Source organism: Thunnus albacares, chromosome 7, assembly GCF_914725855.1.
Source record: "Thunnus albacares chromosome 7, fThuAlb1.1, whole genome shotgun sequence".
Taxonomy (NCBI): domain Eukaryota; kingdom Metazoa; phylum Chordata; class Actinopteri; order Scombriformes; family Scombridae; genus Thunnus; species Thunnus albacares.
In genome coordinates, this window is record NC_058112.1 from 20,454,904 (window position 1) to 20,482,897 (window position 27,994).

The 27,994-nt window shown below is 40.6% G+C and overlaps 2 protein-coding genes across 2 annotated transcripts; both read right to left on the minus strand.

Moving 5' to 3' along the window:
* Window positions 1-2,563: 2,563 nt before the first annotated feature.
* LOC122985922 (intestinal mucin-like protein) lies at window positions 2,564-4,903 on the minus strand. Its single transcript, XM_044356951.1, has 10 exons — window positions 4,817-4,903; window positions 4,545-4,722; window positions 4,326-4,430; window positions 4,204-4,244; window positions 3,959-4,081; window positions 3,728-3,826; window positions 3,500-3,628; window positions 3,288-3,327; window positions 3,081-3,204; window positions 2,564-2,933 (listed from the first exon to the last, which is right to left on the minus strand). Exons 3-10 carry the CDS (start codon window positions 4,396-4,398, stop codon window positions 2,729-2,731), a joined length of 834 nt encoding a protein of 277 aa, XP_044212886.1. The 5' UTR covers window positions 4,399-4,430; window positions 4,545-4,722; window positions 4,817-4,903; the 3' UTR covers window positions 2,564-2,728.
* LOC122985650 (mucin-2-like) lies at window positions 4,424-27,514 on the minus strand. Its single transcript, XM_044356480.1, has 45 exons — window positions 27,511-27,514; window positions 25,790-26,045; window positions 25,579-25,693; window positions 25,203-25,293; window positions 24,944-25,077; window positions 24,634-24,850; window positions 24,113-24,238; window positions 23,874-23,988; window positions 23,319-23,457; window positions 23,085-23,198; window positions 22,922-22,991; window positions 22,678-22,815; window positions 21,922-22,086; window positions 21,681-21,775; window positions 21,466-21,592; window positions 21,020-21,353; window positions 20,905-20,957; window positions 20,419-20,626; window positions 19,228-19,366; window positions 18,892-19,002; window positions 18,613-18,796; window positions 18,014-18,249; window positions 17,753-17,909; window positions 16,936-17,064; window positions 15,848-16,710; window positions 15,068-15,466; window positions 14,338-14,482; window positions 14,036-14,199; window positions 13,580-13,633; window positions 12,722-13,036; window positions 11,912-12,037; window positions 11,528-11,599; window positions 11,209-11,278; window positions 9,980-10,629; window positions 9,572-9,784; window positions 9,130-9,526; window positions 8,639-8,775; window positions 8,321-8,495; window positions 7,986-8,233; window positions 7,649-7,832; window positions 7,351-7,558; window positions 7,013-7,188; window positions 6,763-6,832; window positions 5,792-5,914; window positions 4,424-4,430 (listed from the first exon to the last, which is right to left on the minus strand). Exons 1-45 carry the CDS (start codon window positions 27,512-27,514, stop codon window positions 4,424-4,426), a joined length of 8,253 nt encoding a protein of 2,750 aa, XP_044212415.1.
* Window positions 27,515-27,994: the final 480 nt, after the last annotated feature.

Below are 27,994 nucleotides of genomic sequence, written 5' to 3' on the forward strand. Positions count from 1 at the left end.
CCCACTCAGTAGACATACCACCGGTTGCTGCAGATAGTCGGAGGCAGAGGGTGAGCCATGGCATCACCCAGGCAAGTAGCATTCTGGCTGTTCTCATGAGTAGTCCGTCCATAGAGGGATTCTTGAGCCAACTGGTGCCACACTTACAATGTCATGTAATATAGTTCATTAGATGTTTGCAGTTAAGGAGGGGTAAAAGATACAATCTATGTGTCAACCCTTGTGGTTTTTGTCTCCATTTAGATCACACCCATGAAGAGGTTGCTTATAACAACACTTGATCTACATCTCTCTGTGTCATGAAGCATCCTATCAATCATTCTCATGCTGCATGACTCTATTTCTCATGGTAATCTTTAGTAAATATTAACATACATCCTACAAGCAGGAGAAATATTTTAAATTGCCATACAGTTGTAGTTGATGAATCATTGAAATGTATGTTTTTTTTATGATACAGTTTTATTCAGGTCCTGTTTTTTGTAAAAGGAAGATATTATGTATACATAATATCTTTAAATATGCATATATGCATATTTAAACTGTGCAATTGTGTACTTTTCTCACTGAACAAGAGCATTTAAGATGTGGGTTGTGCCTCCATATCTACTAAGGATATGAATAAATGTGTGTGCCAAAGACTTACAGGCCTTTGAAATGTTTATTGACAGTCTAGCATGCAGTGGCGGACTCAGGCTGTCTCAGGGGCAGGGGTGAAAAAATATGTAGAGCATACTGTAGGGTCACCTCAGAGGGCACTTTCGCTGTATTTTTTTGTCCTCGGATCTAACCGTCTCTTGTACCAACAAATTAAAGTTATCATCTCTAAGATTTTTAATGTCTGTTAAGTCACTATGTATCGCAGAATGAGGTAACACAAGAAAACCAGAAAATCAGAAAAATATCCAAAATAATTCACAACTATTGAATGGATTGCCATTTGTGCAGACATTCATAGTGCCCAGAAGATGAATCCTAATGATTTCCTAGTGACCCTGTCAACATGCAGTTCCATGTGGTAGTGATCACATCAAACAGCTCAACAGCTATTGGATGGATTGCTATGAAATTTGATACAGCCATTCTTGTTCCCTTCAGGATGAATTATAATAACTTTGGTGAACTCCCAACTTTTCATCTATATACCTGCTAAACAACAGCCTTTTAACACTGTTATTGTGATCATGTACATCCTTACAGAGCTGCTAACATGTCTGTAGACTGTCTTGTTTAGAAATGCTTTCCATTTCCTGCCTATATTTCTGTGATATAAGTGAATATTTTACTACAGATCGACTTTTGATGCCATTCAATCCCCACATTGATTATTGGTGTAGTTGTGATTCTTTGTTGAAAAAATGTTTGAGACATGGCATACTAATAGAAAGTTACAGATGTGATTAAAAACAGGCTAATCAAAATATATTGCAAATGATTAATACTATAAATGCTTTACAAATTTAGAACATTTATATGAGGGTTTACAATACTAGAACTATTGTTATCTACAAATAAAAAAATAGATATATTCTATGTAAAGAGGAGGAACTTGAAACAGTTGCATGGTGTGAGTAATGAGCAATGATGGTTGAGTGCAAAGGGAGTTCTTCCTTGTTATCTGGTTATGATGTGCGTAAAATGCCACACAACAAATATGGACAAAGATACCCGACGGAAATACCCAAACTGAGTTGGGTTACTGTAATGTTACTGTTGTACTCTATTTTTTCCTATTTCCTCCTATTTTATTCACCAGCAGGATCAACAAGGAAGGTGGCTCCATCCTGGGGGTGGAACTTGATTCTTGTGAGCTCCATGTGCAGCCTCTCACCACCGTCAAGCCTGTCTTTATGCACCTTAAGTGCACCACTGAACGCCACAGGAGAGCCTACCTGCCAATGTTAACTCCTATTCATACTTTCTAATCTATATTTATTTATTTTGTTTCTCCTACTCACTCTTCACATAGGAGATGTACTGTTATAAGCTTGTAACCTATAAATCAGTACCCTGCACTTTTGTTGATGGATTGCACCATCATTTGTTCTTTGCATCTTGCTATAAATTATATATGTGTATATATTGTACATATATTGTTTATATTCTTTTAATTTTAATATGTACAGTATTTTATTATTATATGTAGGGATTGTTGTATATACTGAATATATATTTGCTGTATTTTATTATGTATACTGAGCATCTTTGACACAAAAAGAATTGGATGAATAAAAATCCATCATTTCCTATCCTATTCTATTCATTGTCCAGCTTTCCAAGTGTGTTTTATTTACTCCAAAGTATACTTTTTCAGCATGAGGAACCAAAAGAGAAAACCATATTTTGTTAACAGTAGTATATTAATAGAGTTTTAAAAGGCTGAGGTGCAACTGTGTGAAATCAATAATAATAACGGGAATTAATATGATTTATAATTATATATTTTCTGTTTTGTTTTTTATTAACATTTATAATTATCATGAATAAAAACAACAATATCAATAAAAGCCTAACTGCTACAAAAATGGCACAAATAAGACAACAGAAGAGATGAAACCTGAACACAGTTGCATCTTTTTATTTGATTAATTGATAAATACTCTCCATAGTGGCAATTATAAAGAGAGTATCTAGAATGATAGATATTTGTAAGAGATATAATGATTGGTGGGACATTTGGGAAGAACTTTCTCATCCCACATTGATGAATGTGAGGACAGATTTTCAATTACAGCAGTGTGAAGCTTCGCCTCTTGCGAGCTGGATGTCCTGCAGCTGTGGTGCAGTCTGTGTGGCTACATCCACACTCCTCCACATGGATGTATGTGTGAGGAACCACTTTTTCATTGGGACATTGCAAGTCAACAGTGCGATTGCTGTAGCGTGCCTCCTTACAGCATGTGCAAGAATGCTGCATAGCACCTGCAGAGTACCTGAAGAAAGCAGAGGCAGGATTAATTAACTAAATCAATTAACTTGAAATAGTTACAAACCATAACTAAGCATTTTTTAAATGTCCAAATGTTTATGGGTTTGCGACTTTTCAGAGGAATGAGAAATGCTGGTAATATCATCCTTACTTGGTGAAAGTGTTGCATGATCCCTCACAATATGGAACATCTACCTCCTCCTTAGACCAACAGTCCTTGTGTTTAATACGGGTTTTCATGGATACTAACTTGCAGGCCTTCTCCTTCTCCACACCTTTTCAAAAGAGACATACAATTACCTTGTTTTCATTGAATTACTTTCTATTAAAAAGTAAAGAAAATGTCAAAGATACTCACAAATTTTACAGCAGCCATTTGCTGCAGTTTGAATTGTGTCCTAAGGAGGCAAATAGACAACATTTCAAACTACTTTCAGAAGGAATGGTGAATTTTGCTTTGTGTTCCAAAAAATACACTTTGGTATAACATCAATAGTGTTTGTTTCATAGTAAATTCTGTTCTCAAAGACGCAGTCAATCCAGATTCAGTTGTTGAAAGTGATAACTTACAGGTTGGCAGTTGCTCTGCTGGAATGCCGGGCACACCGTGTGTGAAATGATAACTGTAAAGGTCTCATGGCTCTTAATACAGGTGTATTCATAACACTTGTTCTCAGGTGTTGACCAGGTTTCTCCTTGCTAGAAAGCAGTGAGATGGATATACAGATATATTAAAATATCATTAGCTGTTAAACTAGACCATGTGAAGTCACAGCCAACATAGATGATCCAACTTACCTTTAAGAGCCGCTTGGTACCATTAACATTTAAGACACAGTTTGTCTGTACACAACTCCCACAGCATTCATGTGAATTAATTTTCACATATTCATATCCCTGAGAGAGTGGGAGAATTAAGTTGCTGAGTCCAGTTTACAAGTTCACCCTCCCATTAAACACATTATGAGGAGAAGAAGTTGCACTGTACAGTATTTATTGTGTATATGGAAATAATGTGATCTTGCTTACCATTTCACAATTCTTTTCACATTTCCGAACGTCGCAAACTATTTTGAGTAGACTAGAGTTGGAGTCCATCGTATTGGTACAGGTGCAATTCTGACATTCACTTCCAGGAACTGAAGCACCAGGCTAAGAGGCATGCAAAGAGGATGTGTTTATATCTGTGTTGTAGCCATTCAGAAGTGCACCAGAACCATAAATCATAGAAATTATGAATATAAATTCTCCATACGTTATTGTTTCTTATTTACCTGGTATTCAATGTCTTTGTGGACACACACTCTTTTAGGCTCTAGAAAAGAGTAAGACATGAATCATAACAATGGAAACCAAGAAAAGGTGAGACTGAGGAATTACAAATTCAAGAGCTCACCACATTTATACTCTGGACAGCATTTTCCATCCAGTTCACTGACAATTAGCCAATATCCAACTTGACATTCCATATTTTGGGCTGGGCAAGTGTTGTTGTTACATTCTGTAAAGATGATAAAAACACTCATTACTGAGAGCCATCTTCAAAAATCACATTCAGTAAATAGTAATCTGAAAACGTTTAAACACAAATGTGCATTTATGCTACATGTCTTACGGCAGTCAGAGTCAGGACAGCAAGGGTCCAATGGATTTGTCTGGTTGACAAGGACGTAGCCTGGACCAGTGCAGTTTGTTACGGTTGATGGTGGGCACACCTTGGGCTTGCAAGTCACAGTCTTGGTGGACTCCTCACAGATGCAGTTTTGGCATTTGTACTCAAACTTTTCATTTAACTGAAAGAATAAACCACAGTAGTGACCTAATTGTATGTTGGAGCAAGTAAGCAACACAGGTTGGAATTTTAACTGAATAGAAGACTTTGCTCACCTCACGAGCATTGCGCTCAGGATCAAGACATCCTGTTGAAATACAAGTATTACTTTAGGTTTTCATGACTGACATATTGATCAATTTGCTGGCTGTGTTGAACACTCTACTGATGCCATAATTACTGCAGTGGCCTAGTCCAAGTGTTCACAGTTTCACTGATAGGAAAAGCATGGTCGGTTGGATTATTAAGAGTTGGCAATCATCCCCTCAGACATTTTTATTCTGTAAACATACCATTTGCTATGATGAAGGCTTTTAGAGAAAAAAATCACATCAATACACCACTTTTTATTGACCTCGACTAGATTAATGTGGATGTGCTTACATTAGTTTTCAAAATTTTCCAGTTTTTACAGGTTATTAAATTAATCACATCACATCCATGATGTCCTACATTGTCATCCAATGGAATGAATAGTTCGATAAAAATCTGAAACGCATTTCACGTACTGTAATGAAATTCAATTGTTTGCGGCCACAAAACATAACTATGCAGTGTCTGGGTTTAGATGGACCAAAAGAATTTAATGGAAAAATGAATTAAAATGAAAATAACTTCATGGAGCAGTTTATTTTTGAACAGCTGACAATGGTAAAGCTCAGTAAGCCTGATTTGCACTTATTTTTTTAGAGATCTACATTACATATAATCATTGTTTCAACTGTATTTCAATGACTATATTTCAACATGTTGCACATTTTTCAGGATCTCCAGGATATATTTTTTTGAAAATACTGGACAAAAGCAGTTAACAGATAACAGTGTAATTGCATGGGCAAGATCCCACCACAGTAATAGCAGGTTGTTTACATTATTTTGTCTGATGCTTTTGTCCAAAGCATCTTACCATTTTCCCCATAGACATACTTCACGTGCATTTATGTATACAAGAGGAACCAAGGATGAAACCAATTCTACAATTAATAGCCAACTCTCTTGACCAACTATGAGGTTTGGCCCATGGTTCTGACCCATGTTGCACACCACACTTACCACACTTATCAACACATATACCAGACGCTTTGGTGAAGAGTTTCATTCCATCAAGACAAAAGCAGCCCTCAGTAGTGAAGTTCATGGTAGGTTCATTGGAGCTGCAATGTTCAATCATCAAGAAAGAACATAAATGTTACTCCTTTCAGATATCTGAAACCCTGTTATTTTAATAACGATAATAATAATAATAATAATTGTTATTTGTTAAAATTTTTTCAAGCAAGGAACTCAAAGTACTTCAAAGAGACAGTATAAAATACAATGACACATGTAAACAACAGTGTAAAAACACAGCTACATAGAGTGTAAAATCATATATAAAGTAAAAAGAAATCAACAAGAGTAAATATGTGTGAAGCAAATTTTCACCTTGTGCCATTCGTGCATATTTGACCACTGGACTATTTGTCTCTGTTTGCCCAAAACAACCAAAATATCAACTGTACATTTGCTGTAAGCTAGCTAGCAAGAGATGAACTGACTGTGTTTTTAGGAGTGTTTTTTTTTTTTCATTTTAGCCTCTGACTGAACTCAGAATTCACCAGAGACTTTGGCTCTTTTTGTTATTTCCCTCCAGTCTCTGAACTTTTTCCTCTTTTTCAGATTCATAAAGCATGAAACTCAAGTTGAAACGTTTTCAACTTATCAAGCTTTAAGTTCTTAGTGATACTCTTACTATTTGGAATTAAGGGACCAAAAATTGTTTAAGTCAAGGCAAATGATTAGGACCTCTGTTTTGTCAGAGTTTAACTGCTCAAAAATTTGTGACATCCAATCTTTCACATAAGGTAAGACACTCTGTAATGTGGCCTGCTTCAAAGCTTTTAACAGAAAGTTGTAATTGTCTGCATAACAGTAAATAGAATATTTCCATGATCCATTATGATCCTACTGATGTGCATAATAAAATTTAAGATGTATACATGTCCCTTTTGTTGAAACTTACTTATCTTCACAGGATGGCTGTTCTGCAGGACCACATGGCTTGTAAATTGTGTTTGATGGGCAGTCACTGGCTGTTAGTGAAGAAAACAACTTAATATAATTGGTTCTACATACTACCTACACACTGTATAAAATAAAATGTTCAGTAGCTTGTCCAATGCATGCTAAATTCAACAAAAGTAAAAACATGAGTTGCCCTTCTGGATTCCACTGATCTCAATGTTTACAGTAAAATAATGAGGAGTGCTTACCACACAATTTGGTGTGGTTCCTCCAGTGCAAGCAAACCCCAGCCTGCGCACAGGCAGCAGCATAAACCTGCAAACTTGTGCACTGCACCACTGGGTTGGAAACATGGCAGCTATCAAAAACACAACCTTGGTAGAATTTGTCAGGAGTGACAAAGGGATGGCACTGTGCAAAGACTCTGCAGTAGGAAAGCAAAACAAACCAGTTGGATTTAAATTGGCTGTAAAAGACCACACAATTCATGCTTTAAAAAAAATGGTAAAAATAACTATTTTAATTGCAATTTATCAAAATTAAGATGATTAATGTGACCTACTACAATATATTAGACAATGTCTACCTGCTCTTAAGTAGACCACACATGGAGTCTTGATTCTTGCATGGAGTTGGGGTTGGTGAAGGTTCAGGGGAGGGGAGTACAGAGGGTATCTTGTAGTCAGGTCTTTCAGTGTCTTTTTTAAGCCAGTAGTCAGCCATCACAGTGCAACTTTGTACCAGTTTGCCTCCATGCAACATGCAGTCATCAGCCTGGTTGTTGTTGCATGTTCCTGACAATAGAGTCACATACAGTAATAGTAGTATTAGTGTACAAACTGATGATTTACCAATATGGCTATTGGAGAGAGAGACTGTCTTACCACAATGGCCCTGTGTGTTTCTGCCAAAGTATTGAAAGGGAAGGGTCACACTGAAGCCAGTTATTCCATATGTAATGACCACTTTTAAGCGAGGGATCTCCAAAACCAAGGTAATGCCAGAATTCATGATCTTCACACCTTGTTGTGAATAAGGTAGTTTAACAGGTACTCCTTCCTTCAATGCCTAAAGGGAAAGAAGTAAATATACTATATGACAAAAGGACAAGGTTAAATCACTGTTATTCAGTGAAAAATGCGGCCTATACATTGACAACAATTATCCACTCTTTTGTTAACTAAACTTTTTGAAACGTGGAATAACTCCATTTTGTTTTACCTCCAACTTTGCTGCTCCAATGAGGTTGTGATTCTTGAGTTTGACAACTTGTGAACCATAGGATACACTTATAGATCGAGGACAGGAGACATCTTCAGTGACATCACAAATAACATTATCAATATAAATCTTTAGGTTATGTGTTGGTGTAATCTCTTCCATCAAGATATAAGTACTGTTTCCTTGATAGCTGTAGTACAATCCATCAAATGTTATATAATGAGGATCTCCCCAGCCTTCACATACACCTATAAACAATCAAACAAACAAGTTAGAAAATAATGTCTAGAGTCTAAAATGTATCAATGCCTTCTTTTATCCATACAATAACTTACAGTCACAAACGTAATGTTGGCAGCAGTGGTACTCATCATACACGAGAACAGGTTTCTTTCCATTGGTACAAGTGATGTTGTTAAGGGGTGGACATTCATAAGGAATTATTTCAATTGTATTGTTCTCAATGCATCTTGCCAAGGTGCAGTTGCACAGATAGAAGGTCTCATTTTGCTGGTGTAAAATGAAAAAAGAGAGAAAATCAAGCATATTTTGAAGTATTTAGCAAAAAAGGAAAGGTTGTTTGTACTTCTCAAGTACTATGAGTATAACATAAATAGTATATTTTGATGTGCTAGATAAATTAAGATTCTTACTGCTACACCCCATTCAGGGCAGTCAGGTACAGGTGTGGGTGTGGGTGTCGTGGAACTCAGTGTGGTTATTGTTGATGGTGTAGTTTGAGATGCTGGGGTTGTCTGGGTGCTGAACAAGGAGGCTGTTGGTGGATGCACTGTGGATGTGGAACCAGTGACAGGTGATTCAGGTGTTGTGGAAATGGAAGTTGTCCCACCAGTTGTACTAGGAGGTACAGAGGTCGGAGATGTAGATTTTGTGGTCGTCGTTGGCTCCTCTGTTGTGGTTGGGGTTGGTCCCTTAGTTGTAGTAGAAGGCACGGCGGTTGGAGATGTAGATTTTGTGGTTGTGGTTGGCCCCTCTGTTGTGGTTGGACCCTCAGTTGTAGTAGGAGGTACAGCAGTTGGGGTTGTAGATTTTGTGGTCGTGGTTGGCCCCTCTGTTGTGGTTGGACCCTCAGTTGTAGTAGGAGGTACAACGGTTGGGGTTGTAGATTTTGTGGTTGTCCCACCAGTTGTAGTAGAAGGTACAGCGGTTGGGGTTGTAGATTTTGTGGTTGTGGTTGTCCCCTCAGTTGGAGTAGAAGGTACGGCGGTTGGAGATGTAGATTTTGTGGTGGTGGTTGGCCCCTCTGTTGTGGTTGGACCCTTAGTTGTGGTAGGAGGTAGAGCGGTTGGGGTAGTAGATTTTGTGGTTGTGATTGGCCCCTCAGTTGTAGTAGAAGGCACGGCGGTTGGAGATGTAGATTTTGTGGTTGTGGTTGACTCCTCTGTTGTGGTCGGGCCCTCAGTTGTAGTAGGAGGTACAGCGGTTGGAGTTGTAGATTTTGTGGTTGTGGTTGTTCCACCAGTTGTAGTAGAAGGTATGGCGGTTGGAGATGTAGATTTTGTGGTTGTGGTTGGCCTCTCTGTTGTGGTTGGACCCTCAGTTGTAGTAGGAGGTACAGCAGTTGGGGTTGTAGATTTTGTGGTCGTGGTTGGCCCCTCTGTTGTAGTAGGAGGTATGACGGTTGGGGTAGTAGATTTTGTGGTTGTGATTGGCCCCTCTGTTGTAGTAGGAGGTATGACGGTTGGGGTAGTAGATTTTGTGGTTGTGATTGGCCCCTCAGTTGTAGTAGGAGGCACGGCGGTTGGAGATGTAGATTTTGTGGTCGTGGTTGGCCCCTCTGTTGTGAATGGACCCTCAGTTGTAGTAGGAGGTATGACGGTTGGGGTTGTAGATTTTGTGGTTGTGGTTGGCCCCTCTGTTGTGGTTGGACCCTCAGTTGTAGTAGGAGGTACAGCAGTTGGGGTTGTAGATTTTGTGGTCGTGGTTGGCCCCTCTGTTGTGAATGGACCCTCAGTTGTAGTAGGAGGTATGACGGTTGGGGTTGTAGATTTTGTGGTTGTGGTTGGCCCCTCTGTTGTGGTTGGACCCTCAGTTGTAGTAGGAGGTACAACGGTTGGGGTTGTAGATTTTGTCGTTGTCCCACCAGTTGTCGTAGAAGGTACAGCAGTTGGGGATGTAGATTTTGTGGTCGTGGTTGGCCCCTCTGTTGTAGTAGGAGGTATGACGGTTGGGGTAGTAGATTTTGTGGTTGTGATTGGCCCCTCAGTTGTAGTAGGAGGCACGGCGGTTGGAGATGTAGATTTTGTGGTCGTGGTTGGCCCCTCTGTTGTGAATGGACCCTCAGTTGTAGTAGGAGGTATGACGGTTGGGGTTGTAGATTTTGTGGTTGTGGTTGTCCCACCAGTTGTAGTAGAAGGTACGGCGGTTGGAGATGTAGATTTTGTGGTCGTGGTTGGCCCCTCTGTTGTGGTTGGACCCTCAGTTGTAGTAGGAGGTACAGCAGTTGGGGTTGTAGATTTTGTGGTTGTGGTTGGCCCCTCTGTTGTGGTTGGACCCTCAGTTGTAGTAGGAGGTACAGCAGTTGGGGTTGTAGATTTTGTGGTCGTGGTTGGCCCCTCTGTTGTGGTTGGACCCTCAGTTGTAGTAGGAGGTACAGCAGTTGGAGTTGTAGATTTTGTGGTTGTGGTTGTTCCACCAGTTGTAGTAGGAGGTACAACGGTTGGGGTTGTAGATTTTGTGGTTGTCCCACCAGTTGTCGTAGAAGGTACAGCGGTTGGGGATGTAGATTTTGTGGTCGTGGTTGGCCCCTCTGTTGTAGTAGGAGGTATGACGGTTGGGGTAGTAGATTTTGTGGTTGTGATTGGCCCCTCAGTTGTAGTAGGAGGCACGGCGGTTGGAGATGTAGATTTTGTGGTCGTGGTTGGCCCCTCTGTTGTGAATGGACCCTCAGTTGTAGTAGGAGGTACAGCGGTTGGGGTTGTAGATTTTATGGTTGTGGTTGTCCCACCAGTTGTAGTAGAAGGTACGGCGGTTGGAGATGTAGATTTTGTGGTCGTGGTTGGCCCCTCTGTTGTAGTAGGAGGTATGACGGTTGGGGTAGTAGATTTTGTGGTTGTGATTGGCCCCTCTGTTGTAGTAGGAGGTATGACGGTTGGGGTAGTAGATTTTGTGGTTGTGATTGGCCCCTCAGTTGTAGTAGGAGGCACGGCGGTTGGAGATGTAGATTTTGTGGTCGTGGTTGGCCCCTCTGTTGTGAATGGACCCTCAGTTGTAGTAGGAGGTATGACGGTTGGGGTTGTAGATTTTGTGGTTGTGGTTGGCCCCTCTGTTGTGGTTGGACCCTCAGTTGTAGTAGGAGGTACAGCAGTTGGGGTTGTAGATTTTGTGGTTGTGGTTGGCCCCTCTGTTGTGGTTGGACCCTCAGTTGTAGTAGGAGGTACAGCAGTTGGGGTTGTAGATTTTGTGGTCGTGGTTGGCCCCTCTGTTGTGGTTGGACCCTCAGTTGTAGTAGGAGGTACAGCAGTTGGAGTTGTAGATTTTGTGGTTGTGGTTGTTCCACCAGTTGTAGTAGGAGGTATGACGGTTGGGGTAGTAGATTTTGTGGTTGTGATTGGCCCCTCAGTTGTAGTAGGAGGCACGGCGGTTGGAGATGTAGATTTTGTGGTCGTGGTTGGCCCCTCTGTTGTGAATGGACCCTCAGTTGTAGTAGGAGGTATGACGGTTGGGGTTGTAGATTTTGTGGTTGTGGTTGTCCCACCAGTTGTAGTAGAAGGTACGGCGGTTGGAGATGTAGATTTTGTGATCGTGGTTGGCCCCTCTGTTGTGGTTGGACCCTCAGTTGTAGTAGGAGGTACAGCAGTTGGGGTTGTAGATTTTGTGGTTGTGGTTGGCCCCTCTGTTGTGAATGGACCCTCAGTTGTAGTAGGAGGTACAGCGGTTGGGGTTGTAGATTTTGTGGTCGTGGTTGGCCCCTCTGTTGTAGTAGGAGGTATGACGGTTGGGGTAGTAGATTTTGTGGTTGTGATTGGCCCCTCTGTTGTAGTAGGAGGTATGACGGTTGGGGTAGTAGATTTTGTGGTTGTGATTGGCCCCTCAGTTGTAGTAGGAGGCACGGCGGTTGGAGATGTAGATTTTGTGGTCGTGGTTGGCCCCTCTGTTGTGAATGGACCCTCAGTTGTAGTAGGAGGTATGACGGTTGGGGTTGTAGATTTTGTGGTTGTGGTTGTCCCACCAGTTGTAGTAGAAGGTACGGCGGTTGGAGATGTAGATTTTGTGATCGTGGTTGGCCCCTCTGTTGTGGTTGGACCCTCAGTTGTAGTAGGAGGTACAGCAGTTGGGGTTGTAGATTTTGTGGTTGTGGTTGGCCCCTCTGTTGTGGTTGGACCCTCAGTTGTAGTAGGAGGTACAGCAGTTGGAGTTGTAGATTTTGTGGTCGTGGTTGGCCCCTCTGTTGTGGTTGGACCCTCAGTTGTAGTAGGAGGTACAGCAGTTGGAGTTGTAGATTTTGTGGTTGTGGTTGTTCCACCAGTTGTAGTAGGAGGTACAATGGTTGGGGTTGTAGATTTTGTCGTTGTCCCACCAGTTGTCGTAGAAGGTACAGCAGTTGGGGATGTAGATTTTGTGGTCGTGGTTGGCCCCTCTGTTGTAGTAGGAGGTATGACGGTTGGGGTAGTAGATTTTGTGGTTGTGATTGGCCCCTCAGTTGTAGTAGGAGGCACGGCGGTTGGAGATGTAGATTTTGTGGTCGTGGTTGGCCCCTCTGTTGTGAATGGACCCTCAGTTGTAGTAGGAGGTACAGCGGTTGGGGTTGTAGATTTTGTGGTTGTGGTTGTCCCACCAGTTGTAGTAGAAGGTACGGCGGTTGGAGATGTAGATTTTGTGGTCGTGGTTGGCCCCTCTGTTGTGGTTGGACCCTCAGTTGTAGTAGGAGGTACAGCAGTTGGGGTTGTAGATTTTGTGGTTGTGGTTGGCCCCTCTGTTGTGGTTGGACCCTCAGTTGTAGTAGGAGGTACAGCAGTTGGGGTTGTAGATTTTGTGGTCGTGGTTGGCCCCTCTGTTGTGGTTGGACCCTCAGTTGTAGTAGGAGGTACAGCAGTTGGAGTTGTAGATTTTGTGGTTGTGGTTGTTCCACCAGTTGTAGTAGGAGGTACAACGGTTGGGGTTGTAGATTTTGTGGTTGTGGTTGGCCCCTCTGTTGTGAATGGACCCTCAGTTGTAGTAGGAGGTACAGCGGTTGGGGTTGTAGATTTTGTGGTCGTGGTTGGCCCCTCTGTTGTAGTAGGAGGTATGACGGTTGGGGTAGTAGATTTTGTGGTTGTGATTGGCCCCTCTGTTGTAGTAGGAGGTATGACGGTTGGGGTAGTAGATTTTGTGGTTGTGATTGGCCCCTCAGTTGTAGTAGGAGGCACGGCGGTTGGAGATGTAGATTTTGTGGTCGTGGTTGGCCCCTCTGTTGTGAATGGACCCTCAGTTGTAGTAGGAGGTATGACGGTTGGGGTTGTAGATTTTGTGGTTGTGGTTGTCCCACCAGTTGTAGTAGAAGGTACGGCGGTTGGAGATGTAGATTTTGTGATCGTGGTTGGCCCCTCTGTTGTGGTTGGACCCTCAGTTGTAGTAGGAGGTACAGCAGTTGGGGTTGTAGATTTTGTGGTTGTGGTTGGCCCCTCTGTTGTGCTTGGACCCTCAGTTGTAGTAGGAGGTACAGCAGTTGGGGTTGTAGATTTTGTGGTCGTGGTTGGCCCCTCTGTTGTGGTTGGACCCTCAGTTGTAGTAGGAGGTACAGCAGTTGGAGTTGTAGATTTTGTGGTTGTGGTTGTTCCACCAGTTGTAGTAGGAGGTACAACGGTTGGGGTTGTAGATTTTGTCGTTGTCCCACCAGTTGTCGTAGAAGGTACAGCAGTTGGGGATGTAGATTTTGTGGTCGTGGTTGGCCCCTCTGTTGTAGTAGGAGGTATGACGGTTGGGGTAGTAGATTTTGTGGTTGTGATTGGCCCCTCAGTTGTAGTAGGAGGCACGGCGGTTGGAGATGTAGATTTTGTGGTCGTGGTTGGCCCCTCTGTTGTGAATGGACCCTCAGTTGTAGTAGGAGGTACAGCGGTTGGGGTTGTAGATTTTGTGGTTGTGGTTGTCCCACCAGTTGTAGTAGAAGGTACGGCGGTTGGAGATGTAGATTTTGTGGTCGTGGTTGGCCCCTCTGTTGTAGTAGGAGGTATGACGGTTGGGGTAGTAGATTTTGTGGTTGTGATTGGCCCCTCTGTTGTAGTAGGAGGCACGGCGGTTGGAGATGTAGATTTTGTGGTCGTGGTTGGCCCCTCTGTTGTGAATGGACCCTCAGTTGTAGTAGGAGGTATGACGGTTGGGGTTGTAGATTTTGTGGTTGTGGTTGTCCCACCAGTTGTAGTAGAAGGTACGACGGTTGGAGATGTAGATTTTGTGATCGTGGTTGGCCCCTCTGTTGTGGTTGGACCCTCAGTTGTAGTAGGAGGTACAGCAGTTGGGGTTGTAGATTTTGTGGTTGTGGTTGGCCCCTCTGTTGTGGTTGGACCCTCAGTTGTAGTAGGAGGTACAGCAGTTGGGGTTGTAGATTTTGTGGTCGTGGTTGGCCCCTCTGTTGTGGTTGGACCCTCAGTTGTAGTAGGAGGTACAGCAGTTGGAGTTGTAGATTTTGTGGTTGTGGTTGTTCCACCAGTTGTAGTAGGAGGTATGACGGTTGGGGTAGTAGATTTTGTGGTTGTGATTGGCCCCTCTGTTGTAGTAGGAGGCACGGCGGTTGGAGATGTAGATTTTGTGGTCGTGGTTGGCCCCTCTGTTGTGAATGGACCCTCAGTTGTAGTAGGAGGTATGACGGTTGGGGTTGTAGATTTTGTGGTTGTGGTTGTCCCACCAGTTGTAGTAGAAGGTACGACGGTTGGAGATGTAGATTTTGTGATCGTGGTTGGCCCCTCTGTTGTGGTTGGACCCTCAGTTGTAGTAGGAGGTACAGCAGTTGGGGTTGTAGATTTTGTGGTTGTGGTTGGCCCCTCTGTTGTGAATGGACCCTCAGTTGTAGTAGGAGGTACAGCGGTTGGGGTTGTAGATTTTGTGGTCGTGGTTGGCCCCTCTGTTGTAGTAGGAGGTATGACGGTTGGGGTAGTAGATTTTGTGGTTGTGATTGGCCCCTCTGTTGTAGTAGGAGGTATGACGGTTGGGGTAGTAGATTTTGTGGTTGTGATTGGCCCCTCAGTTGTAGTAGGAGGCACGGCGGTTGGAGATGTAGATTTTGTGGTCGTGGTTGGCCCCTCTGTTGTGAATGGACCCTCAGTTGTAGTAGGAGGTATGACGGTTGGGGTTGTAGATTTTGTGGTTGTGGTTGTCCCACCAGTTGTAGTAGAAGGTACGACGGTTGGAGATGTAGATTTTGTGATCGTGGTTGGCCCCTCTGTTGTGGTTGGACCCTCAGTTGTAGTAGGAGGTACAGCAGTTGGGGTTGTAGATTTTGTGGTTGTGGTTGGCCCCTCTGTTGTGGTTGGACCCTCAGTTGTAGTAGGAGGTACAGCAGTTGGGGTTGTAGATTTTGTGGTCGTGGTTGGCCCCTCTGTTGTGGTTGGACCCTCAGTTGTAGTAGGAGGTACAGCAGTTGGAGTTGTAGATTTTGTGGTTGTGGTTGTTCCACCAGTTGTAGTAGGAGGTACAACGGTTGGGGTTGTAGATTTTGTCGTTGTCCCACCAGTTGTCGTAGAAGGTACAGCAGTTGGGGATGTAGATTTTGTGGTCGTGGTTGGCCCCTCTGTTGTAGTAGGAGGTATGACAGTTGGGGTAGTAGATTTTGTGGTTGTGATTGGCCCCTCAGTTGTAGTAGGAGGCACGGCGGTTGGAGATGTAGATTTTGTGGTCGTGGTTGGCCCCTCTGTTGTGAATGGACCCTCAGTTGTAGTAGGAGGTACAGCGGTTGGGGTTGTAGATTTTGTGGTTGTGGTTGTCCCACCAGTTGTAGTAGAAGGTACGGCGGTTGGAGATGTAGATTTTGTGGTTGTGGTTGGCCCCTCAGTCGTAGTAGGAGGTCCGGTGGTTGGGGTTGTAGATTTTGTGGTTGTGGTTGGCCCCTCAGTCGTAGTAGGAGGTACGGTGGTCGGGGTTGTAGATTTTGTGGTTGTGGTTGTGGTAGTAGGTGCGGTTGTGGTTCGACATACCTCACAGCAAACTCTGATCTTATAGTTGAAGCACTTGAATGGACGGCTTATCTGGTCCTCTTTTCTACATATTAAGCCATATCTCACATCACAGGAAACAACTTGGTGAGTTTCATTCAAATAGTAATCGAAATCCATGTCAGGTTGAGCTGTTGATCTACAATCAATTTCTTTTGGATTTTCACATATTTCATTACCACTATTTCTGATATTCTCATATGTTTCCCAGTCACTTTTGTCTTTTGGGTTATCTACATCAAACCATTCTGACCACTCACACGTTGGAGTACACCAAGTAGTGGCAGAAGTAGTCGATTGAGTTGTTGGCGAAGTTGTAGATTTTGTCGTTGTGGTTGTTGTTGGCACCTCAGTTGTAGTAGGCGGTACGGTGGACGGGGCTGTAGATTTTGTGGTTGTCGTCGGCCTCTCAGTTGTAATAGGAGGTAAGGTGGTTGGGGTTGTAGATTTTGTGGTTGTGGTTGGCTCCTCTGTTGTGGTCGGCTCCTCAGTTGTAGTAGAGGGTTCACACTCCTCCACACATTTCTGCTTCTCCTCATCAAATATGGGCGTATCCACTGGGCACTCAGGGTAACAGCCTGTTAAAATAGAATATAAAGCATCATACATTATGTTTTCACAATAGGAGCATTGTTATTAACATCGTTTTTTAAAATCTTGGAAACTGAAACTGACCTGGTCTCTTTTAATATGTTATCACATAAAGTACACCAAATAGGATCAGCTCAGCATTCAAAAATTTTAACATAAAACACATTTATCAGATTTAAGGTAAGACAGCATGTTGTGAATTGACCTCTTACCTTCCAGGTTGGGTATAGAGTTGCTACAATTTCCTTGTGGATTCAAACAGGTCTTGTAGCAAGGTGTGTGACAAGGATTGTAGTGCCACTTGCATTCACCCGGGTCATTGTAGTAGTCACAAAAGACAGCTAGAATGAAAAGATACAAGATATGTTTTTAAATAAAGGAAATGTTGACTAATAATAACTAATTTAATCTCTACTAATTTAATCTCTGTAAAATTCCACCTAAAACATTCTAGCATTATATTTCTTTTAGGCCTGAGAATTGTATTTAGTTTTAACTAAATGTAGGAAATAATCACTTTCTTTAAATGAAAAGAAAATTATCATAGATCTTTTGGTAAAACGCTCACTGTTGAATAACAAACTTGAAGGCAATTTTGAAAAAAAAAAAAAAACAACAGCCAGAAAACAAAACAACTAAAAACTAAAAACACTCAGTTACATTTTGTTAGACTAAATTACACAGAATTTAAGAGTATAACAATCTAAAGCTATTATATACATAAATTATTTTAGCTTTGATTAAATTTGGTGTAAACTCACATATTTGTTACATTTTCAAGATGAGTAAATGTGGCTAATGTCTCAATATATTATATATTTAGAGGAAAAAATAAACGGCAGAATATTAGACACCTTGTTTATAAAGAAAATAATGACATAACTAAGAATACATCACACGCATTTTGAAAAATCTCACAGTTTCTGGGGTCAGTGCTCCTGCGGTTATAAGAATTTGGGGATCTAAAAACTGGGTTTTGGGACAAAAAAAGCTGTAAGACCTCAATTTAATTTAAGTTTGATTACTTACGACAGATTTCTGGAGTTCTCCATGCAACACAGACACCAGCCTCATTACAAGCTTGAGCATAAGCTGCAACTGCTGAGCAGAAACATTCACAGTCTCCTCCAGTGTCACAGGCACAGGAATCTTTCACACAGTTATCATAAAATGGACGAGGATCTACCTGTTCAGTTATCAAAATGTAAGATAGATTTTTAAAAAATGATTTTAATATTTTAAACCATGGAAATTGAAATAATGATAAATCAGAAACAAATATGTCATTACCTTATTGCGGCAGTTTTTGAACGTATCTCCAATTATAATGCTGCACATCATTTTTGCCCAGTGATGTCGATTGGGTGTTGCTCCACAAGGATCTACATTCGCTTCCACATCTGGGCAAGTGCTGGACACTTTCCAGCTGTTAGCAAATTCTAACGGATTGCTCACTGTCAGCTGACCTTGGGTGGTAAAGTCATTCTGTCCATCACCATCAAAATCTCCACACAAGCCACATACCTCTTCCTGTACAGCCAAACAAAAGAGTCACAGAGTTATTTTACATATAGGGACGATATTCAATATTAATAGTCTTTCTCATAACAAGGAACACACAGGAATTATTATACCTGTATAATATTGACAAACAGAATATTCTATTATATTGACGTCATATGTTATGAAATATTTTAATAAGTGGTTCAGGGATTTCAGCAATGGTACTCTGTATCAATACCATTTCTGTACCAAGCTTTAGTGGCACTAGAACCAAGACAGTGATATTGCAGATGAGCAAAGAAACACACAGTGTCTCAAAAATCTAGTTTTAAAATTTTCATCATTCATCATCACTAAAACAATTTAGTGTTCAGTTAAACTTTGACTCACCCTGTGCTGTGGTTCCAACAGGATGCGAACAGTTGTTTTGCGATCCCACATCACTGCCAGACCAATGGAAGATTCTATGACCAGATACAAGCCAACCCTTCTTATTTTGTACTGAATCTGACTGCCATATCCCAGGTCCGTCTCTTCATATTTACCCTTTGACAGTTTAACTTCCTTTCGCTGCAATATTAAGGAGGTTTATGTTGTTTTTATTGCAATGTAAAAACTGTTGTTTGATATATTACTATAATGTCAGGTGTTGTATGAAGTCTTACCCCCAGTTGGATTCGGACAGTTTTGGAGCATGTGGTGCCAGTAGTGCCGCATGGTACATTTTCTGTGATAACTCCAAAGTTGTCCTGCACTGTTTTATTGCCACATTTGTTCTTAAAAGAGAGAGAGATTGTATAATTATCTGCACTTTTATTCATATTCCTTGTTATGAGAAGCAGTCATCTTAAAGTGAATGGAGGTAAACATAGTGTGATTCAGATTAACAGTAAGTCATAATTCTATGAATGTCATATCTATTAATTTCTGAGATGAGGGCTGGTGAGCAGAATAAGGTGAACAAAACTGTAATTTGGATGATTTTGACATCCATTGTTTACCTTGACAGCAACATAGGCACAATGTCCTTGAAACCCATATGTTTGTTGATCAAATGTAGTGTAATGACCACTTCCGTAAATAATGCAGGTTCCTGAGCATTTTTTCTCGGTGCACTCCCATTTTCCACTTTTGCAGGTACTAGGTGTGTTAGAAATAGTAAATATAACAGTGTTGTTAAAGGTAGAGTCAGTAATTCTAGAGAAAGATTGATCAATACACTTTATGCCAAATTCAGCAATTATCTCCTCATGGTCTGCTAGCTGTCCATTATGTGCGTGCACTGAAAAAAAATCCGGTGTTCATACACAGCCCTAGCTCTGTAAATGGGAAACAAACAAAGTGGCTTGGACCGTGCCACACAACACTATTCCAGCCAGTCAGCTGGGGGGCATTCATGCTTGTGCACAGGGCAGGGGGAAGTCATCAGAGCAGCTGTCTGTGTGAGGACATGACAGTCTCCCTTCTCTAGCACCCATTGAATGGTGGGAGAGAGAGACCGTGGCCAATTCACATAAAAAGTGTTTTTTCACGGAATAGATACGCTTCTATTTTATTAAATGTATCAATTTACACTTCAAGTCTGTTTCTGTTGCATGTAGTGAAGCGTAATCTGAGCAGGCAGCTGTTTAAATCACACAAATATACAGCTGTAAATGTGTTTTGAACTTATTAATCATATCAATGAATCAATAAATACAAACACTGTCAATTTTTTCTTATGGAGCCAACATGCAATGTTTTGGTTCAGAAAATTTCTGCTGTCAGTTAGCCTGGTGAAGGCAGTTTGGCCGGCCGCTGTCCTCTGACAGACGGCTGCTTCTGTGGACAGAGACACTGAATGCAGGGCTTATTGAGTGATAAGTGAGGAGGCCGCAGAGAGGCGGAGAGTGTCGATGGATTGTTGCGCTCACATGAGACAATTTTTTTTCTGCTTGTGATAATGTGTGAGAGGAACAAAAGTGACTCTACAGCTGATGTTGCCTTTGCGATGTGCATCCATGAATTTGAGGGTGGAGACTCTGAAGGAGCATGAAGGGAGGGGTGTATTTGTTAAAGTGTTTAGTTCAAATATCAACAATCTTTCTCCAGAATGACTGACTACCTTTAGTACTATAATAAAGGAAAACATTCAGACATATAATTTTTGTTTATCATGGTATATTATACATCATATCTAAACAGGGTCATACCAGGTGTTGCACTTCTTAGGAATTTGTGTTCCACGGATATAGAGATGCCCATCATGCTGACATGGACATTCATGTTTTTTCACACAGGAACCTTTGCCATCATCAACAAGGCCTAATGGACAGCGACAGCCTGATTTACACTCTGTGGAGTCCTGGAAGGATAAGAAGATCACAGCAATAGAAAACATTGCATCTCCAGTGTAATATACTGTCCACCATTAAATTCAGGAAATACATATTAGATCTAGTCATTTGTGAGTGAGAGGTAAATTTGGACATAGTGGCAAAAATGGCTCACGCAATCATCGCTGTCCAGATTTAAACAAGTTCGAGCACACTGTAGTCCAAGCTCTCCTTTGCCAGCAGTGGAGCAGTTGAAGAACACTTTTGGAGAGGGGCATGCTGTAACTGAAGTAGAAACTGATTTCATATATATTGTATCAACAATATGCTTGTGTTATATTTGAAAAAAAAGAAAAAACATACCTGATGAGCGGGGTCCCCAAGAACGGCAATGAAGCTTTCCATTAGTGCACACACTAGAAGAAGACACAAAAGATATAGCATACAACACAAGGGGACTTAAAAACTAACAGTTCACTTTCTATAAAGTAAAATCATCAGTCTAGGATAATTGATTTGAAGTCTGATGTCACTGAAATGGAAACAACTGACTAACCAGTGCTCGTCCTTCATGTTTATAGACTTTCCTGGCTTGATGTAGACTTCGTTGTGGTAGCAGGGACATTTTGCCATGGGGACGCATTTGCCATTTTCATTTAGGTAGAGACCCTCAGAGCAGGAGCAGCCATCCACAGGCAAGAAGTCAGAAGTGCAGCTCTGCTGCTCTGAGCCCAGTGATCTACACGTCAACTGGCATCTCTGATGCTTGTAAGAGAAGGTCTGAGATGCTGGGCAGCTCCTTGTGTATTTATCTGTTGTGTGCACAATATAAGAATTGTTATTTAACAGTTTTATGACTAACTAATGAAAGGGGAGATGTTAATCAAACTCCAGAAATCATCACTCAAATAAAGAAATCCTTACCACACACATTGTCTCTCCAATTTGTCAAGAACACTCCCTTAGATGCACAAGCTCGTGCATAGGAGGACAAGACGGCACACAGACAGGCCTCACTCTTCTCGCAGTTACAGGTTGCATAAATACACCGCTGCAGAAGACACCAAACACTTTTAGAAAATTACAGCCTCATTGCAATTTAATTCAATGAAATACCAACAGTAAATGTTTTGCTGTACCTTGTAATACATCTCAGGATCCACCTCTGAATGGCACTGCGTGAAGGTACTATTTGGACTTATTAGCAAGGCGCACCAATGTTTGGCGTATCCCTCTGAGAGTGAAGAAATAGTAACTCTTTTATTTACAAAGTCTACTACAGTGTTCGTCTAATAGCCTTAAGTATAAAATACTTGCAGACAAGATATCAGTGTTTAAATCACCAGATAACCAGTAGAATAAGCAACCAGAATTGTTTACCATTTTCCACACTGAGGGAACAGGGGTCATCAAGTCTTTCCTCTCTGTCTTGGCACATGAGGTTAGTTTTCCAGGAGTTACTAAAAGTGGCTGCTGTTCCCTCCACAATCCCCTGAGGAGTCTTCATGTCATCAGACAGGATCATGTTGTAGTTACCACACAAACCTGATGATGCCAAATATTTTAGAATTAGATTGGACTTTTAAGAGTATCAGAACTTCTGCAGAGCAAAGTTGACCAACTGCACCACAAATAAATTTAATAGTAAGTTTACAAAATGGAGATGATAACCCCACAATGATTAGGGATTATTTATTGGGGAATAAAATGAAAAAACAAACAAACAGACATTTTACATTGAGATGTGCAGGTAAATCTTAAATGATGAGTTTGATTCTTTTGGGGGTTAATTTTTTCAATTAATGATAACATTTAATATACAGTATAGTATAATATAGTATATAGTATTTAAAAAAATGAAGAAACCACATGTTACCAGTGTGTCTGCCTGTTCAGAGCTACTTGGCCAATATGTATTACAATAATGGAGGCTGTTTCATTTTTGTATGAAACAATGTATGAAATATGTGAAAACAGTATTGTCACAAACCATAATTTTTATGGAGCTTTGAGCATTTGTCTTTTCACTCAGTCATACTGTCTTCATTTTTGACTGTTAGGGTTGTGTGTGGCAAAGTATTCTGATATATTTTTGATGATACCAATGCCTCATGTCAAGAAAAATGTAAAACTTACCACGTGTCTTTGATTTGTAGCTCTGGTTCAGGCTGACATACACTTGCATGACAGGTACATGCTGGATTTGAATTTGCAATCCAAAACTTGTCTGGAGCAAAATGTGAAAGGATGAAGCGTGGAATATGTTGATGTCACCTTTGAAAGAAGAGAAATACAAACAATAGTATAATATTTTGATGTCATAGCATGAATGAAGGATGAAAATAATATATTTAATACTGCTTCTTACTGTGTGACCTACCTGAGTGGTACGGCAAACTAATGGTCTGCATATTCTGCTTTACTGCCCCATCAGAAGTGAACATTAATACCTGAATATAAAAAGAATTGATCATTTGAGTGTTGCAGATATGTGTGAATTAATAAATGTCGACAGTCATCTCAAGTGACAGGCTTTAACTCACATTGTTTCTGTCATTGTTCAGCAGGATTTTAAGGGCCTTAAGACAAGTGTCAAACTCTTGGTTTGCACATGGCGCCAACTGTACCAGGATGGTGAACTTTGGACTAGTATCATTCTGAAATATACACAGTACAAGAACAACTACATAAGTAACATTGGATTTATTTTACATCAACTGATTATATATTTTCTCAAGTGAATTGTATGAATATGAATCATTCACCTTGTTTTCCACCTTGGCCAAGGTGTAATAACAGTCTCCATGGAAGGTGAAAGTTTTCCCATCAAAGGTAGTTACATGTGAACCCTCTTCAACAGCACATGTGGCAAGTATTTGAAGGCTCTCACAAACCCATCTTCCTTCAGAACATGTACTGAAACAACACAAACAGTTTGAGGTTTACAAAAAATTACACATGATTAATGAGACCAGATAATTCATTATGCTAAAATGGACTGCATTTATAAAGCACCTTTCTAGTCTTCTGACCACTCAAAGCGCTTTACACTACATGCCACATTGATCCATTCACATTCATACACTAATGGCAGAGGCTGCCATGCAAAGTATCAACCTGTACATCAGGAGGAGTTTCTAATCATTCAGACACACGCACCAATCGCACAGCCTTTGGGAGCAATTTGGGGTTCAATATCTTGCCCAAGGACATTTCAACATGCAAACCGGAGGAGCTAGGAATCGAACCACCAATCTTCCAATTAGTGGACAACCTGCTTTACCTCCTGAGCCACAGCCACCCCAATTAACATTATGAAATATTTGACTTACCAATTCTTTCTGCGCTGTCGGTAGACGTCACCAGAGTTATAGATTTTGTCATGCTTGCACTGACATTCAGATTGAGCAATGCACCCTCTCATGGAAATATCATCAAACACAGTTCCTGAAATAGAAATGTGTGACATTGGAGGTCACAGTTATATAAAAGTGTAATTATAAGTGAAGCAGGAAACTATAAACAGTATTATGTAGTGACAAACATGGGTTAACATGTGAAGAGCACTAACCAGGAGGACAAAAGCAGCCGTCCATTTTGTGATCCTCACACAGTGAACTTGTGTCCAAGTATGTGCAAGTATCCATGCAAGGAGAACCACTCTCTTCATAAACCATGTTGGACGGGCACTGTTTAGCTGTGAAGAGATGGTACTGTTGAAATAAACTGAGTAAGATGTGAGTTAATGTGAATTATTCCATAGTATATAAAGGGTGAATGTACAGTAACTAGTAAACTTTAACACAGTAACTTCACTGCATTAAAGTCAGTCAAGTAGAACTTATCTGGCCTCCCTTCATGCAGTTTTTCAAAATATAATCTAGTTTAAAACTCTAAACTGCATTACAAAATCACATTTAATAAACTTTAATAAAATCACATTAAATAATTTTCTCACAGTAAATCAGTTACTTTTTTCTGAGTACATTTTAAATTAGCTGCTTTTCAGTGAGCTGATGTCAGTGTTTCAGTACTCTTTTCAAACATTATCATACAACATGTAAAGATGATGACAAAGCAGAAAAACATTACCACAGAACTGAGGTGTCCTCCAGTTGGGAGGCTGTCCTCCAGCATGGGAACACTGTCTAGAGAACTCAGACAGTGTGCTGCAGACACATAAGTCATTTGTACTGTTGATGCAGCCACACATGTCCTGCACACAGGCTTGGATGTAAGGCTCAGGGTTAATCAGTTTGGTGCAGGAGCTCCAGGACTCTGAATGTAGCATCTGTTTACAGGTGGTTTGCTAAAGGTGAAAAATAGGATAGTAGAGACATAATTACTTTGTTGCAGGATATATTACTACATATTGCTAATACTAGGTGGATAACAAACTCACAAACTCCTTGCAAGAATCCCGCACAGTCTGTTTCTCTGGTGATTCATCCTCCTGTTCATAGGGGTCCTCACAATCATCGTTTGGACGGTGGGCTTTCTGTTTGTTGCCAAACTCAATGGGGCTAATTTTGAGGCCTGCATGTGATTATATTCATAGTGTTGCATGTCAAAGATACAGTAAAAGACTGAATATAGTAGTAGTATGCAGTATGTGTTTGTCAAAACATAAAATGAATTAATACATAAAGTGAATAACCAACCATTATGAATGAACTCATTGTAGACAGAAACACCATTGAAGTCTCCACAAAGTCCACAAGTACGATTAGCATAATCCTGATCCACCTCTACCTACAATAGACACAGCAACACAGCAAGGGATTATAACAAGTTCTGGATTTTTGCAATTTAAATAACAATTATATACTAAGAACATATTAAAAGGCAAAGAAAGTGATTTTATCAATGATGAAAAAATATAAATATGACCAAGTACATTGAGCCAGTTCCTCTGGCATACTATGAATAATTTACAGACCCAAAATTTCTCTAATGTTCTCGATGTGATACAACAATCTGTTTCTATGTCACACACATAAAGTGCAGTAGATGAAAACATTTATTTTGAGCTTTTACCATGACTGCATCATCACCATTCCACATGACAGTAATGCCAACTTTGGACTGGAGCTTGATGTAAACAGCATTTTTTTCCACTTGTACCCCAGCATTGTAGTATGGCATCTTGACACTGGGAGAGAGAGAATGTTAACTTAATCAAAACGCACAAATGTCAGAGAAGAGTGAAGTACAGTTGCTTGAACAGGCTATGTGACTTTTTACTCACGGAAGGTCATTCACAGTGACCTGGCTCTTGGTGAGGTGGAAAGAAAGGTCATTGATGGTAACCACCACATAACTGACTGTAGCGTCTCCATCATTCTCCTTCCTCTTCATGTGCACCGAGAACTCCTGGTAAGAGTCATGGCAGTCAGAGGCCAAGTTGTATTCACACATACCAGGAAACTGGTAAACATCACCGTCAAAGGTCTTGAAGTGCTCTCTGCCCCATGTGCTGCAGATACTGCTGACATGGTTGCGAACTGGAGAAGCAAAATGAGAGAAAAAGGTTTTGCCAGTATTATTAAAATTTCCTCATTTGTATATGAGAACAATATTTTGGAAAAACAAAAAATGTAGTGACAGATAATCTTCTAGACTATTGCTAGACCACCAATATAAATTCCACAGAAAATATTTAGTGTCTTACCCCGTCTGGCTTGAATATTGATGACATTAGAAACAGACAAAGCAAGTACACACAACCACACTAATTTCCACGTCATGGTTGCCACTGTGGGCATGCTGTCACCAGAGCAGGTACTAGTCAAACTGTAGTCGACGGCCCTTTATATTGAGATTGCTCATTGTTTTGCTCCCACCCTCTTCATGATTTCACCACATACCAAATATGCCGGGAACAAACCATTCATGTGTTTCACATGTGCAGTGTTGTTATTTCTACATCGTCCTTGGCAGTAAATCAAATCCATTAAACAAATATATTTGCAGTTCTATGAGGCGTTTCTGGCAAGTCTTATCCTTTAATAAAATCTCTCTCTTCTCAATAAAGTCAATACAATATTTACTGAACTATTCAAAATTATAATAATGCAAATAACGAAATGTTAGCTATATGAACATAGACTTTTGCATTAATATAATACTAATAACACTTTAAAAAAGTAACAGAATGTAAATCATACATACATGCATTCAATTAATAGAATCACAAGGCCAAGTAAAAAAAAAAATTAAAGGAATATAAATGTCCCTATGTTGATGGGGATGTCACTCAACCACTGCCTAAAAGGTCCGACTCTATATGCTCAAACAGTGCTTTCAACAAAACCTGCATTATGTCTTTTAAAACTGTGAACTGTTCTTTTTGCATCAGTCCAGTTTGTTGGTGTCTCATAGCAAGGTCATCTGATAACTTGCATCTGGATTATGAATAGCACAGGATGTGCTGGTAGTACTACATCCTTGATTACTGTCATCCTCTAGCTACAGTGTCAACTTAGAGTACATGAGGTGTAGCAACATTTTAACAGAACTGGGCAGGGGTGGGGTGACTGGGAGTGAGAGATGCATTGCTGAATCATGGTGCAAAACACAATGTTAGAGATCTTTTATGTAATTATGAGAAGTGTGATTACTACATATAGAACCTTTAAACAATAACTTTTCTAAGTGGACAAAGTGTTTGACAATGCCCCTCATTCACTGACTCACATAGAACCAGGCCATCAGCAGGAACCTCGACATAAGGCCAGGAGAATCCAGGGTCAGGATCAAACTGTCAAGCCTACAATTGTTTCCCAACCTGCTCAACTACCTGAGCCATAGACTAAGAAAACTTAAAAGTTACAATATTATTCAAAAATGAAAATTATTAAATATAATAATTTATCATATTTAATGTCCAATTAAAAGTTTTAAGAATTTACTCCTTAGGGGCAGTGTTTAAAAGATCTTAATTGAGTCATAGTTACTCCCACCGTTTACCCATGCTTCTTTGAATTTCTTCACTTTGAAATTCAGAGCACTGGGCAGAAATCACATCATGTCAACACCTCACATATGCCTTCACAATGCTTTGTTTTAATTATTTTTTTTGTGTGTGTGAGTGAACTGATCCTTTACAGTTCAAATTAGTTTGTATTTTCAAAATTCTTACAACTTATGAGTGCTTGTTGGTAAAAACAAAAATACATAAAGCTTACCTAATTTGTCATGTAAAGCTTCTTTGAGTACCTAGAAAAGTGTTCTATAACTAGAATGTATGATTAAGATATTGATTGTGATTGTAATATGAAACATTAGCAAGGATGAGTACATATACAGGTGGAAGTGGAAGTTTAAGTTTAGTTCAGTAGTCATAGAGCCCTTAGGAGAAAATCACCTCTGTGTTTGTGTTCTACCCTTCCTCCCAGAGAGCAAAAGCAAATAGTACAGACTGAAAGACTGATAAAAAAGAAAAAAATTATCA